At 39.1% G+C, this 13,386-nt stretch overlaps 1 protein-coding gene across 18 annotated transcripts in view; it reads right to left on the reverse strand.

Moving 5' to 3' along the window:
• Nucleotides 1-13,386, reverse strand: part of DST (dystonin) — a 494,468-nt gene that overhangs the window by 170,165 nt on the left and 310,917 nt on the right. For 12 of the 18 annotated variants that reach the window (XM_019496873.2, XM_019496902.2, XM_059730546.1 and 9 more), the window contains 3 exons: nucleotides 7,846-7,934; nucleotides 7,044-7,179; nucleotides 24-5,939 (listed from right to left, as the gene is read on the reverse strand). In XM_019496873.2, the coding sequence (XP_019352418.1) occupies nucleotides 24-5,939; nucleotides 7,044-7,179; nucleotides 7,846-7,934 (6,141 nt within the window). The remainder of the gene's footprint in view (nucleotides 1-23; nucleotides 5,940-7,043; nucleotides 7,180-7,845; nucleotides 7,935-13,386) is intronic. The other 6 variants (XM_019496918.2, XM_019496913.2, XM_059730530.1 and 3 more) reach the window with 1 other exon arrangement.

Here is a 13,386-nt window from a genome sequence, read left to right on the forward strand (position 1 = left end):
TATAACAGTCCATTTTTACTCACCTTGTCAGTGTGGTCATCTCGTGGATCAGCTTCTTTAATTTTAAGAACATCCTCAGGAAAGCTTTTGGGAGGGCTGCTTGACTTCTCAGCCTGCTGGTCATTTTTCAGAGCAACAGCTGTGTTGTGTTCCAGTGGGCTCCCTGTTAGAGTTTCCAATCCAAAATTTGACAGTTCTGTTGAGAAAAAAGGACAAAGCTCCTTTGCTTTGCCTTCACACTTATCACCTTTGGAGGCATCAGCAGCCTGGGAGCTGGTAAACAACTCCTTTGTCAAATCTCTCATAAGCTTCTCTAACCTATATGAACATTCATCTCTGGGTGGGATTTGGAAAATTTGTTCAAGTTGAGAAGTAATAAGTTTAGGAACAGTACCTTTTATTTCTTGGTCTCTTTCATTCTGGGACTGTTCATTCATTGTTTCAGATGGACTATCCATCTTCTGCTTGTAGGAGTCTGGCTTTAGTATATCACGAAGCAGGTCAGGGCTTCTGTTGTCATGCCAAAATAATGGAATACTGTCATAATCCTCTGATGGTATGCATGGTGGACCAGCTGCCAATGAAGATCTAATTTCATCATTTTCTGGCTTGATATTTGACTCACTGGAAGTCTCATTCCCCAGGTGTGTGTCACCAATCATTTTAAGCACATTTTGCATTAAATTTTTTGTGTCAGAGTAGTTTAAAGGTTCGCCTTCTTGCTTGCCGACTTTCAACTTGATTTTTAAAATATTTTTTAAATCTTCAATTAATAAGTCAGATACTTCAGGGGAAAGTGAAATATCTTCCTCTGCTTGGGGGTCTTCCAAGAAAACCATTTCTCTCTGCAGTGATTCAACTGTCATTTCTTTCCTGATACCATTTTCAAAGAACATCGTTTCATTGGTTAAGACATTCTCTCCCTTAATGACTTGTCCACTGCTATGACAAACCAATGTTTCATATTCCTCCCGTGCACTATTGCCAAAGCTATCACTTATATTACCCAAACATCCAGCTGAAAAATTTGTTGTATGTATGTGTTTCTCAGGACACGTGGTTTTACTGTCCCCTGGTTCTTGGGTATTCTCAGTACCTCCTAACATGTTAACTTTCTTCAAGGCAAATTCATGGCCACATAGAATGTTATTATTGGAAGTATCTTTAAGAGCATTGTCAGCTTTTTGATAAGTAACAGTTCCTTTTTCTTTGATAACTTTAACTTCCTTTGATTTTACCGTAACTGTCAGGAGAGGAGTCTCAGTTTCTGAGTTTAATTTGTTTGGATCAGTTCCCCCACTATCAGTTATACTGTCAGCTTTCACTAAGTGTTTTGCATTCTGAACAGCATTTTCCCCAGTGAAACCTTGCTCAAAGTAACAAGAGTCAGTCCCATCCAGTTCTGACATGTTTTTTATTGTTATACTTTTTGCACATTGTTTCAAATAAGAGGAAAGATCAAACTCTTCCTCAGTTTCTGGTTCCGCAGTATCTAACACATTGTAATGTCCTGACCTAGCATCAACTGAGTCTTGACCAATACTTACTTTGTCTTCATTCATAACAGCACATTCAGTGCCTGCTTTAATAACAGATGCATCAAATATTTCTCCGAGGTTTTCCATATGAATGGGACTTTTACTTAATTCTGCAAAATGGCTGTCTTTTAGAATATTAACTATATTTGCATTTTGTTTAGACATTTCAAAACCTTTTTCCCTTTGACCAGGTTTCTTATTTGTGATTGTTTGTATTGGGTCAGTAACTGAATATGGACTATCACTATTGTTTATATAAGACACAGGCCTAAGGGTTTTATCATCCATTTGGGAAGAATCTACCCTAAAATGTTCTATGCAGGTCACCTTATTTATTATTTGCTCTTCAGCAAGAATGCTATCCTCATCTGGCTTCTGTCTTTGGCCATGATTTGAATATGATTTTGATATGATATTGTTATTTTTACTTATGCTGTGGTCAGGTAGCAGATCTTCTATTTGAATATTTTTATTATCATTAGTAATTAGCTTACTACAAGTAGACTGTGATGCACAAATAGGCACAGAGTTTATTAGAGTTGCTTCATTCAGACCAAGCCCAGACACATGAGTTTTATGCAGTGTGGTATTACTTTCTTCACTACTAGATGACACCCATTCAGTGCCCGGGCTATTTCCAGATTGAAGGCTTGCAGCAACATCTTCTAATATTTGTTTACTTTCTACAAAATCCTTGTAAGGACTTTCAATTTCTTGCTGTATGTCTCCTTTGTTTTTATCTGTAAAATCAAAACTGTCCTCACCAGAACTATTTTCAATATTGGATTCTAACTGCAAAATAGTATCATCTGCCATGGGTTTTAAAGGATGATAATGATCCAGGGTATCAATATTTTGATTGCATTTTTTCCTATCTTCAGTTTCTTTTGAAGGGGCAAGGAACTGGTCACCAGTGTTTTTATCAAGATGCTGTGAGTAATAAATAGCCATTACTTCATCATCACCAGTGTCAGTGTCATAGCTATCATAATCATAATCCATATAATCATAATCTTTCTCTTCCTCTTGTATTTGTTCATACTTATCCTCAATAGAGTCACTCTCTGTTTTCATTTCATATTCCTCACTTCTATCTCCTTCGACTTTATCTTCATACAGCTTTAGTAAGGAACTAAGACTGCTCTCCATGCTTTCTTCATTTTCTGAAGTAATTTCTGGTTTCTGCCCTTTCTTTTCCAAGGTCCATGTACTTTCTATTTCTTCTTCAGGGATTGTCTCCAACATTCTGGCACCTTCTGAGCCCAGATTTATACTTTCAAGTGTATCTGAATGATTTACTTCATCTGAGCACTGTATGCTTCCTCCAATATCGGCTACTTCTACTTGCAAAGAATTTTTTTCTTCTCTCATGCATATTAGATCATCTAATTCTTCCTGGACACCTAAAGGAATGTCCTCAGGCTCTGGGGTATCATCATCCTCAAGCTGTGAGGTATCATACTCATCCTCATCTTCAGAAGTGTCAGATGAATCATCGTCTGAAACCTGAGGAGTGTCATAGGCATCATCCTCATCATCATCAACCCGAGGAGTGTCATAGGCATCATCGTCGTCGTCATCATCAGCCTGAGAAGTGTCATAGGCATCATCATCATCATCATCAGTCTGAGGCATGTCATAAGCATCAGCAAACTGAGGAGAGCTGCAGGTTTTGCTGTCATACTCATGCTGCAAGTGCTCAATTTCAGACTGAAGGATGCCTTCATTCCCTCCCACTGGTAGAGCACAAGGTTTACACACACTATCTCCGAGAATTATGTTGCTGTATGTAACACTGTTGTCCTCTACCAGTTGCGTACCAACCATGTCGGTACTGCCTCCCAGAGGCTGACCACCATGTATATCAATATTGTCTTCCAACAGAGTCCTGCAATGAGCATCTCTATTTTCTTCCAAAGGTAGCTTCCAGAGGCCATCAGTATGATCCACTAAGGGTAATCCATGATATGAATTGGTATGAACCTCCAGGGTTGACCTGCTATGTGGATCAGTACAGTTTTCTAGTGATGGTCCACAATGCTCTTCACTATAGTTTTCTAGGAACGGCTTGCCAAGTGTGTCAGTATAGCTGTCTACCAGTAGCTCACCATATTCATTATCTCCAGACTGCGATGTGCCATGCTCATAATCATAACAAACAAATTGATTCACTAATTCTTTACCATGAAGTTCTCCAGAAAGTCTCTTTCCAATGTCAGCATTTCCAAATAAATTGGGACTGCTGTGAACATCATCTTTTCTCTTATCTTTACCAATTAACATACTTGCATCAGCAGGCTGCAAAAGGTAAGGCCTACATGTTGAATTGTTCTCCTGACCATAAGTAATATCACTGCTTTCTTCTACTGTACTGACTTCACTATAACTCGTCAAATCGTTCACACCCAATACATTTCCTAACGTTTTACAAGTCTCTTTTTCCCTACCCTCTCTTTCATCTGATATGCTAATTTTGTTTTTATCTCCTGTTGAAATAAGATTGGTTTGTAAGTCACTTAGGGGATGCCCTTCAATATTTCCAGAGTTTGCTAGCTGATGTACAGGCTTACACAGTTCCATTTGTTTCTGTTCAGGATACTCCTGAAAACTTTTGATTGCATTTTCCTTTTCAGAGTTTTGAGTGCTACTTACTATACTTCCAGGTTTTTCTCCAGGTTCATCTAAAAACATGTTATCTGTATGTTCAGACTGTTCAAAACCGTTAGCATTAAAATAATCTGCTCTATTGCAGAAATCTTTTTCCTGGGAACATTTATCATTCTGAATATTTTCTTCAGATTGCTTTATGTTACTGTCACTGAAAGTGTTCTGTGCATCATTATGCACAATCAAGACATTCCTTGTGACATTACTGAACATAACATTTCTAGATTGCTTCAGATCTATTCCTTTTGAATTTATGCATGTGCTAGTGAATCCTCCTTCTGCCACATCAGTACTGTATGCATAATCACCACCTTCCACCAGCATGCTGACAGCTTCATCTAGTTCTCCATCATACAACAGGAGTCTCTGCCCAGTGTTTGCATCCATATAACTATTTATCATCAGATATGACACGAATAACTTTTTGGCATGCTCTGAACTATGAAGTATAGGCTCTTCGGTACCAGACTCTTCTTGTTCTTGCTCACGATCATGAAATACAGATGGCTGAAATTCATAAGATGATAACCATCTCGCAACATTTTTAGAAGAAGACTCTAAATCTTCCAGGTTAGGCATTTTATCAGGTAAGATCACATGGTTCAAAACATTCACAGTACTACCATCTATTAGCCCTAATTGTGCAGCATTATCCAGACTGAGTACTTCACAAGTTTCTGGAACATAGAGAGCAGCTATTTTCTGCCTGCCATTTAATATTTTGCAGGCCAGCTCATTTGTTATCATTCCTTGATGTAAACATGTGGATACTGGGAATATTTCACCAGTATGAGGCCAGATGAGGCCAACAAAGCCTCGCTTTGCTTCCAGTATCAACAGTGCACTGGTAGATGATATTAGGTTGCACTGTATAGCTTCATCTACAGTTAAGCGTTTGGCTGAATTTGAGCAGAAGATTCCTCCAGTTTGAACCTGGTAGGTCAGAATCCCAGAAGCAGTATCCTGATCTATCACTCCTTCTTTCATGGCTTCTTCCACTGTCATTCTTTGCCCTGAGGCAGGTTCAATTATACCTCCAGAGAGCAGCTGTGCCCCCAGCAACCTGAACATAGTTTCACGGTCAATGAGTCCTTCATGGGCTGCCCTCAAAATAGTAATCTTCCTCCTACATTTTAGTGTGATTCTACCTTTTTCTAGTGATTTCACAGGTAGAAGTCGTAACCCTGTTTCTTCATGAATTATGCTTCTCTGAATCATCTCCTCAAGAGAAATCTTTTCTGCAGTGTTGGGGTCTATGAGATCTTTGTAGGTATCTTGTCTTTCCAAAAGCTTTGAAAACAGTGCTGGAGAAATCAGATTCTTCTCAAAAGCTTTGTGCAGTGTTAAATGGTCTCCACTACCTGGCACAATCAGATACCCAGTAGAAAGCTGATTCTCAAGAATTTTAATAGCCAAAGACTCTGAAATTATACCTTGATCTAAAGCATATATAACTGGAATATTTATGAATGATAACTCTGAAATAATTTTTTTAGCATTACTTAATTCCTGCAGTTGCTGTAGAGTCTGTTCATCAATAAGTTCATGTGCTTTAGCTTCTTCAAGATCAAAACACAGACCTAATTCTGGCGAAATTAGGCCAGATAGAATCAGTTGATTCTCAAGCAACCTAATTCCAGTATCATAGTCTATTAAACCTTTCAGAACAGACTGAAATACTGAAAGGACTTCTCCAGTAGTTTGATCAATGATACCAGCAATGACGTTATCCACCTAAAAAGGGATATAAAAGAAGTATTAAGATTTTTGTGGATTGTACATATTAAACTTTTTTTTGGCTTTTGAATACATGCTAAGCATAAAATCATCTACTTACCAGGACTGGAGCAATGCTGTGAATGTTAGCAGCTCAAATGCGCAAGTAATCTATGTCAGTGAATCAACAGCACACGATGTGATAAAAGATTTAAAATCAACATGCATCTGTGAATTGAAAACCTATGCTTTGCATACATAAATAGGGTTAGTGAAAGACAACAGAATAGATGATTGTATAGTGAGCAAGTAGGACATATACCTGGAAGGCAAATTTTCATGCTCTAAGTGTCTGTGAAAGGTCAGAATAATCAGAAACAGTATGTGATACAAAACATCCATGCTATTCATGTTTACAGCATACAGCATTTTTGCACAGACACCCAATAATGTGGAATCAATATTATAGCACCCGTATACTGTAACTAGTTGGCATGGAAAGCATGTAATCAGTTTGATATTATTCTAAACTAATTACACAAGACATTGCTTCTACATGTATATGCACACATACCTTTGAAATACATTTTTGACAGAATTCAAAATTCTGTATTTAAGATTCAGATCTATTCATAAATGTATTTGCAATATTTCATTATTGTGCATGCCCCCAACTATATACCCAATTAGAATTTAAAGAAAATCTGGACCATTACTTATCGTCTAGAATGTATTTGGGAGAGTATAAAGTAGAAATTAACCCATGTTATTTTATAGTGTCATATTTTTGCAGCACAAACACATACTTATCTAGCAATCAGAGGATGACTTTTAAGAGAAGAGTTAAGTGATGAATGATTTGCTTTATCTCATCATGCAAGGCACACTGTATTAAGACTCTGCACAAATTTTGATGAACAGAATGTTTATATGCACACATAAAACTACTTATTATACTATACAAACTGCAGTCATTTAATTCAAATTATAGCATCCTGATACATACAATCAAATGCAATTTCTTCTTTAAGTGTTTATATACTGTCCATAACCATGCAGCAAAAGTAAAAGGAGCAACATATTTCAGATAGGAATACAATGCAAAGTTTTCTGCACTATTACCTTTTCCTCCATCTTTTCATCACTCAAATATTGGACCTCCTGCAGTTGTTTCAAAGCTTCATTAGACAGTAAGTTGTAGCCTTCCTGCAAGGATTTCACTTGTTTTTCTATTTCATTTTTCTCTTCACCTGTCATTCTATGAAAAAATTAAAAGGTAAGGGATCAATTACTCATAGAGCTGAAAAGGTTTAGTGGGTGACAAGAAACACATTATGCGATTGTTTAAAAATGACAGCAGATACCACCTTGTTTTTTTAGACTAATTATTAATATGCATTATAAGGGAGTTGCCTGCAATCATCAAATACAATTAAAAACAAACTCCTCTGAGAAAAATGCAACTTTCTTGGGGACATTCTGGGATTAGAAATATAGTATGTGCCTCTAACTGTTCACTGATCACCAACCAAGCCAATATGAGTTAACTTCAATAGCAAGCATTATAACATACCATAGCAAATGCTTTAGTAATATCCTAAATTAGTTTGCATATTAGTTTGCTAAAACTTTAAAGTGTTTTGAAATCCTTCAGATGAATACTGCTATAAAAAGCTTTTAAGAAAAGGTTTTTAAAGGTGTTATAAAAAGTTTTTTATTTGTTTTGTAACCTAATCAAGGATATAGTCACCTAATCAAGCTCTTTTCTAAATGGGAAAAAAAATAAAATAGAAATAAAATGGTATACAGACATGTAAAACAAAATTTATTGAAACTAACATAAAATATTGGTCTGTTCCTTGTAAAAAACTCACTTCTGTTTCATTTACAATATCAGAGAATGGAGTGATAAAAATTAACATACTTGTCACTGTGTTTTGCCAAAAATGACTGTGTAGTCTGCAAAGCCTCAGCTATTTGTTCTTTCTTGGCTGTTATTTCATCCATGGAAATCTGAGAAATAAACCAAACACATTCAGGTTTTCACTATGAATACACTGTAATGAGAGATAAGAAAAACAACCAACATACATTTTCCACTGGTAACAAAATAGTCTATTACTCACAGTATAAAAACCAGTGCATCTTATCTGGCAAACTTTGGTTATTTCCCTGTAGGTACTATAAATAGGACTGGGCATTCTCACTTAAGAATGTAAAGCGCTGCACAAAACATTAAGCTACTTGTCATGGTATTAAAAAAGCCAAATTCCCTTTATTTTAAAATTAATATTTTAAAATAATATAATATTTAATAAATCATATAAAGCCATATTTCCCATAAAGCTGCAATTATAAAGATATCATGGAAGTGTCTTGCTCAATAACTTGCTCTCAGGATGACAATTATGACTTAAAGAAAAACTCAGAAATTGACATACCACATAATAAAAGTCCAAGTTGTGATGCATGTATTTACAGGAACCCAGAACTAAAGTAGACTTTAACAGATATTATTGAAAATACCAGTAGAGCTGTAAGCAGATGTCATCTTTGTGCCACCATCAATTTTTTTACAGTGGCACAAAACCTTATCAGACGTCCATGCCCCTTGTGCCACAAATACCCTAAATTCTGGCTGGGACAAGTTGTAATAATAGTTTGTCCTGACTTTTCATGGCACAAGAGTCCAGGCAGCCCTCAAAAGCCACTTTTGGGATTTCAGGAACCTGATTCTGCAGTGGGATTCCCAGGGCCTGCCTGTGCAGGCAGGGGAAGTCCCAGGGAGCTGCACTGTGAAACATGTGCCAGGAATTCCCTGCAGACATGAGTTTCATGCTAGTGTGCCACAGGTTGGGAAGTGGTCTGCAAGCACAGACAGAAGAAACCCCCATGGGAGTTCCCCCCTCCACACCCGCAGATGTGCAACCTAGGCATTGTCCTGTAGGGATTCTCATAATGCACATATCATGCTGCCATATCCCAAGTTGGTTGGAGTTCCCCTGCTTGCAGCTGTGCACCCTGAATTGGGATGTGGTACCTAGGGCCATAGTCCTGCATTCCCTTGGAGTGGCAGGGCCCAACCCTATGGGACAACAGTCCTGAGTGCTGTCTGTAGACACCAATGAAACAGATCAGCTGTGCTAAGATGCATCCATCCTGGCACAGCTGATGCCACTCCAAAGACGACTTCTGGTCGTCATTTACTTTTATATTGTCAACTACAGCTGGAGAGGAATTTGTTGTTTGCTATCCTCTTCTAAAGTCCTGGAACAAACTTCTAGAACTCACAACAGAGGAAAGAACTGTCTTTGAGTCCTGATGAACCAAGAAATACTTTGCATCAAACCCTATAATTAAACTGAAAATAAACGATGATATGCTAGCCAGTTTTTCACATGTCTGCATTGGGGTATAAGGTGCAAGCACCTTTATACACAGTCCTTCTTTTCACCCAGCATCAGACCATTTATTGCACTCTCAAGGCAATAATCAGGAACCTAGCATTGGTAGCAGCTACATAAATGGGGATCAGGAGGGGCAAGGCAAAAATCCAAATCCCTTTTTATCTCAAGACATCAGAGCTGAGCTGGAACATGGGGTTACAACCTTCAAAGTATATAGTCAAACAGTGTCTTCCGCTGTGCTATCTCTCAGTGCTTGTGCATCACTGGACCTATAAAGGTCACAGTGCCTCCAGGATGGTACACCTCTGTAACCTCCATAAAGGCTATGGTTTACAAAGCACGCAAGCACCCAAAACTGTGTGGGGGTTATAGTTATTAATGGTGACTAGGACCTCCTAAAGTAGGGGTGTCGCAGATCTGGCCCATGGAAGTGGGTCATCAGGTTTGTAGGGCTTTTCTCTGGCCTAACAAATCACCTCCAGATCCATGGGGCTTACTTACAGCCATTTTTCCAACTTTGGACTGTTGCTTGACCTGCAAATCAGTAGCAGGGTAGTGGTGTTAACACTGACATAATGGCCATGTTGATGCAGTGGCTGTCTTGGAGCTGCAGTGAGAAGTCCCATAGGCCAGATCCAGAGGCAGATTGTCCAAACTGAGAAAAGCCCCATAGTCCAGATCTGTCTCACCAACTCAATGAGTTTGACACCCCTCTTCTAAAGTGATTTGCACCATCCAAATTCTGTCAGTGACCTTCACTACTACCTTTATTGGAAGCAGACTAGAACAATGCTGAGTTCTTTTGAAAGTCCCACCACTAAAGCTTAGAAATTGACTCCGAAATAATAAAAGTGAACCTGGTACTCTACATCCTAGTACTACACTATTTGTCCCACAGAAACGAAACAGTATAGCCTGCCTGCATGAATATCTTTCTGATCCAACCAGTGAGGACACCAGGATGTTTACTACAGAACTTGAATGAAGGTCTCTGAGGCCTGCAAAAAGTGGAAGTCTCTAAAGAGACTATATCTGTGATTGGTGGGGCAGGGATTCATGTGTAACAACTGCATTGGAGTGTAATGTATAATGAGCTCCAACATTCTTATAACACAGCATGTCCTTACCTACAATGGCCAGAGAAAGCTGGGCTAAAAACCTGGAAGCACAATGTTAATTCTATGCTGTTCATTACTGTATGCAGAAAAAGGCATATGATAACAGCCACTTATTACTTAACAAGCTCGTTATCTTGGATTCTATTTAGCTAGGACAGGTTGCCAGCAATAATTTTCATAATTCTTTCAGTGTTCCAGTTCCATTAAAAAACACCTTTCTCTTTATTCCTCATACAGTGACTTCCTGACACCTGACAAGGTAAATTATTGCCTATGAAAGCTCGTGCCTCTCTGAACCAGTTAAATCTCTAATGTACCACCCTGCCCTACCTTCCACCTGACTTCAGGCTTAAACAGCTAATTACATCTGTAAAGTGAACGAGCACCTCCAGCTTCAGTGATTATCTTTCACGGGAGTATGGATGGAGAGAAGCAGACAGAGGGCCAGAAAAACAGTAGAGAACACCCTTCTATATTCAATATTTAAGTTCAGGTGTTACTTGTGAAAAATGAGTATATGTGGACAAAGGGGCAAAGACGTGAGTTGATGCTGTTAAGAGGGTCTAGAAAACAGACCCCAGGGTGGTACCTCTGGCTGATTCTGGATAGAAATACATTAGTTGTCAATAAAAAGGCAGTGTTTGCTCACAGGTCAGCCTGAGGTAACAGGTTTGCTTCTTAATCTATAGGTACGAGAGAAAGAGGTCTCACACCATTTAGCATTAACCATTAAGCACTGGTATTTTTATTAAACAGAAGTTGCTTGACACACAAAAGTCCATGACATGCTAAGTTTGATCACACTGTAGTACGGTTATGCCTCTTCGAGGGAGGACTATCTCCCAATTATATTAAGTCATGTGTTCCCTTAGCATGGGACTGCTCTATGGAGATAATATGATCAATTTGCAGTCCCAGAGCTGGACCCACAATCCACTGATTGTGGGACCCAGCCCCAGAACCTCAAAGAAGTCTTCAACTGAAACTAGTGGGTTCCCAGGCTCAGATTTTTGGTCGTACTGAAATCTTAAACTGGCTCAAGTACAATCCCAGGGCTGAGAACAAAAATCAGCTAATTTTTGGTCTCTGCCCTGGGATCATACTGGAGCTAGTTCAAGACTGATGTGGTAATACAGTCTGAATTTAGATCATAGTGAGCACTGACATGTGACTGTTCCTCAGAAATCTTCCCAAGTTGTACTGTTTATTACTCTCTAAATGTAACAGGTGCTAAGTGTTTTGTGTAACAAGGCCCTCAGTGTCTCTCTCTGGTGTGTTAACCAGGTAACAGGTACTGTTTTTGTGACCCAAAAGAGATAGAAAATAAAATGCAAAAAAAAGCAAGGAAATTGACTGCAGTCTCCTTCACAAAGATCATCTGGTGGTAAGAAAGGACCCCATCAGATCCCTTCCATATTTCTTTTCTCTGTATTTCCTTCCCTTTGTGGTATGCAGGGGCTTGAAAGGGAGATGAGAAACCACCTTCTGTTGAAGACTCCTTCATAGACTCGCAGGAAAATAGGATAGGGAGAGGCGTCAGGAGATCAGTCAGTTCATCCTTCTGCTTGAGACAGATTATACCTTCCTAAATCTACCCAGCCAAGTGCCTAACTCACTCTAACTTTCAATGTCTACAACCCATCCTGGTAATATGTTCCAGTGTTTACACCAACACAGTCAGAAAATTCTTCCTAAAATCAAATCTAAACTTCTTGGGTGCATCTACATGTGCCACTAAGGCAATGTGATAAACTCCACCACAGTTTCTGCCAGAGTTTATCAGGGCACCTTAATGGAACATATAGATATTCAAACTGCTGTGGTCCAGGGTGTATGTGCAGATACTGCACCCAGGACCATAGCAGTTTGAGGTGGGGTGGAGCAGCCCCAGGCTGGCAGGGGGCCAGAGGCTTTAGCAACAGGCTCTGGGAGGAGGCATCGATGGCAGAGGGGCTAGCTAGGACATGGGAGTGCCCCAGTGTGCAGAGCTCTGTGGCTACTAAATGGCAGGCAGAGATCTGGCCCCTGGCTGCCTGGGCTGACCAGGTGCAATTTACACCTCGGTCAGCATTTACTCATGTTTAGGTGCAATTATTTTCGCTGTCGTAAAATAGTACTGTCCCAGCTTCACCAACATTGAAAAGAGAGGAAAAATTCCTTCCCATGATTTGCGTGGGACAGTCCTGTTAACATGTCACAGCATGCTATTGGTCTTTTTTGCAATAACAGAACAGTGTTAACTCAGTCAGCTTGTGGTCCACTATAATCCCAGACACTTTTCTGTAGTACTGCTTTTCACCATGAAGTAAAGTACTCCTTGTCATTATAGGGCATGTCTACACATCGCCCTAAAGTGATGTTGTTACTGCACTGTGCACACAGTGCACAGTTAATTTTCGCCACTACTTTGTTGGAGTGGCACGCTAAAATGGAGAAGCGTGCCATTATGGCGAGGTACTTGTTGATCACATGTAGACTTGCATGATTGCTACATTACTTTAGTGCATCATACAGCAATGTAGTGTGTCGCTACAGTGATGTATGGCGACATGTAGATGTGCCCATCTGCAGTACTCTATTTTTTATCACAGAAAAAGAAACTTCACCCTTCAGTGACTTACCAAGAAAAGTAGTCTTTATCTTTTTCGTTTCAAAGCATTTTTAATTAAATGAAAAGAAAATGAAATCTGGCCTAGGACCTATTCCTTCTTCCCTTTCATTCCTTCTTCACTGGAAGCAGAAGAAACCAAGAACTACTCAAGTAGAATGTGTAGCTGTCAGGTTCAGAGACTTTGTTGGGGGGGCGTTAAAACATACTGTGGTGGTACTAGCTAAATTAATTTTAAACCTTTGAAAATGTTTCCCTCAGAAGCAAATTTGAAATCACATTTTTCTGGTATTATACGTGCTGCTTTTGTGAAACCAAAAATATTTAGAGTA

This window comes from Alligator mississippiensis, chromosome 1 (genome assembly GCF_030867095.1).
Source record: "Alligator mississippiensis isolate rAllMis1 chromosome 1, rAllMis1, whole genome shotgun sequence".
NCBI classification, from domain to species: Eukaryota; Metazoa; Chordata; order Crocodylia; family Alligatoridae; genus Alligator; species Alligator mississippiensis.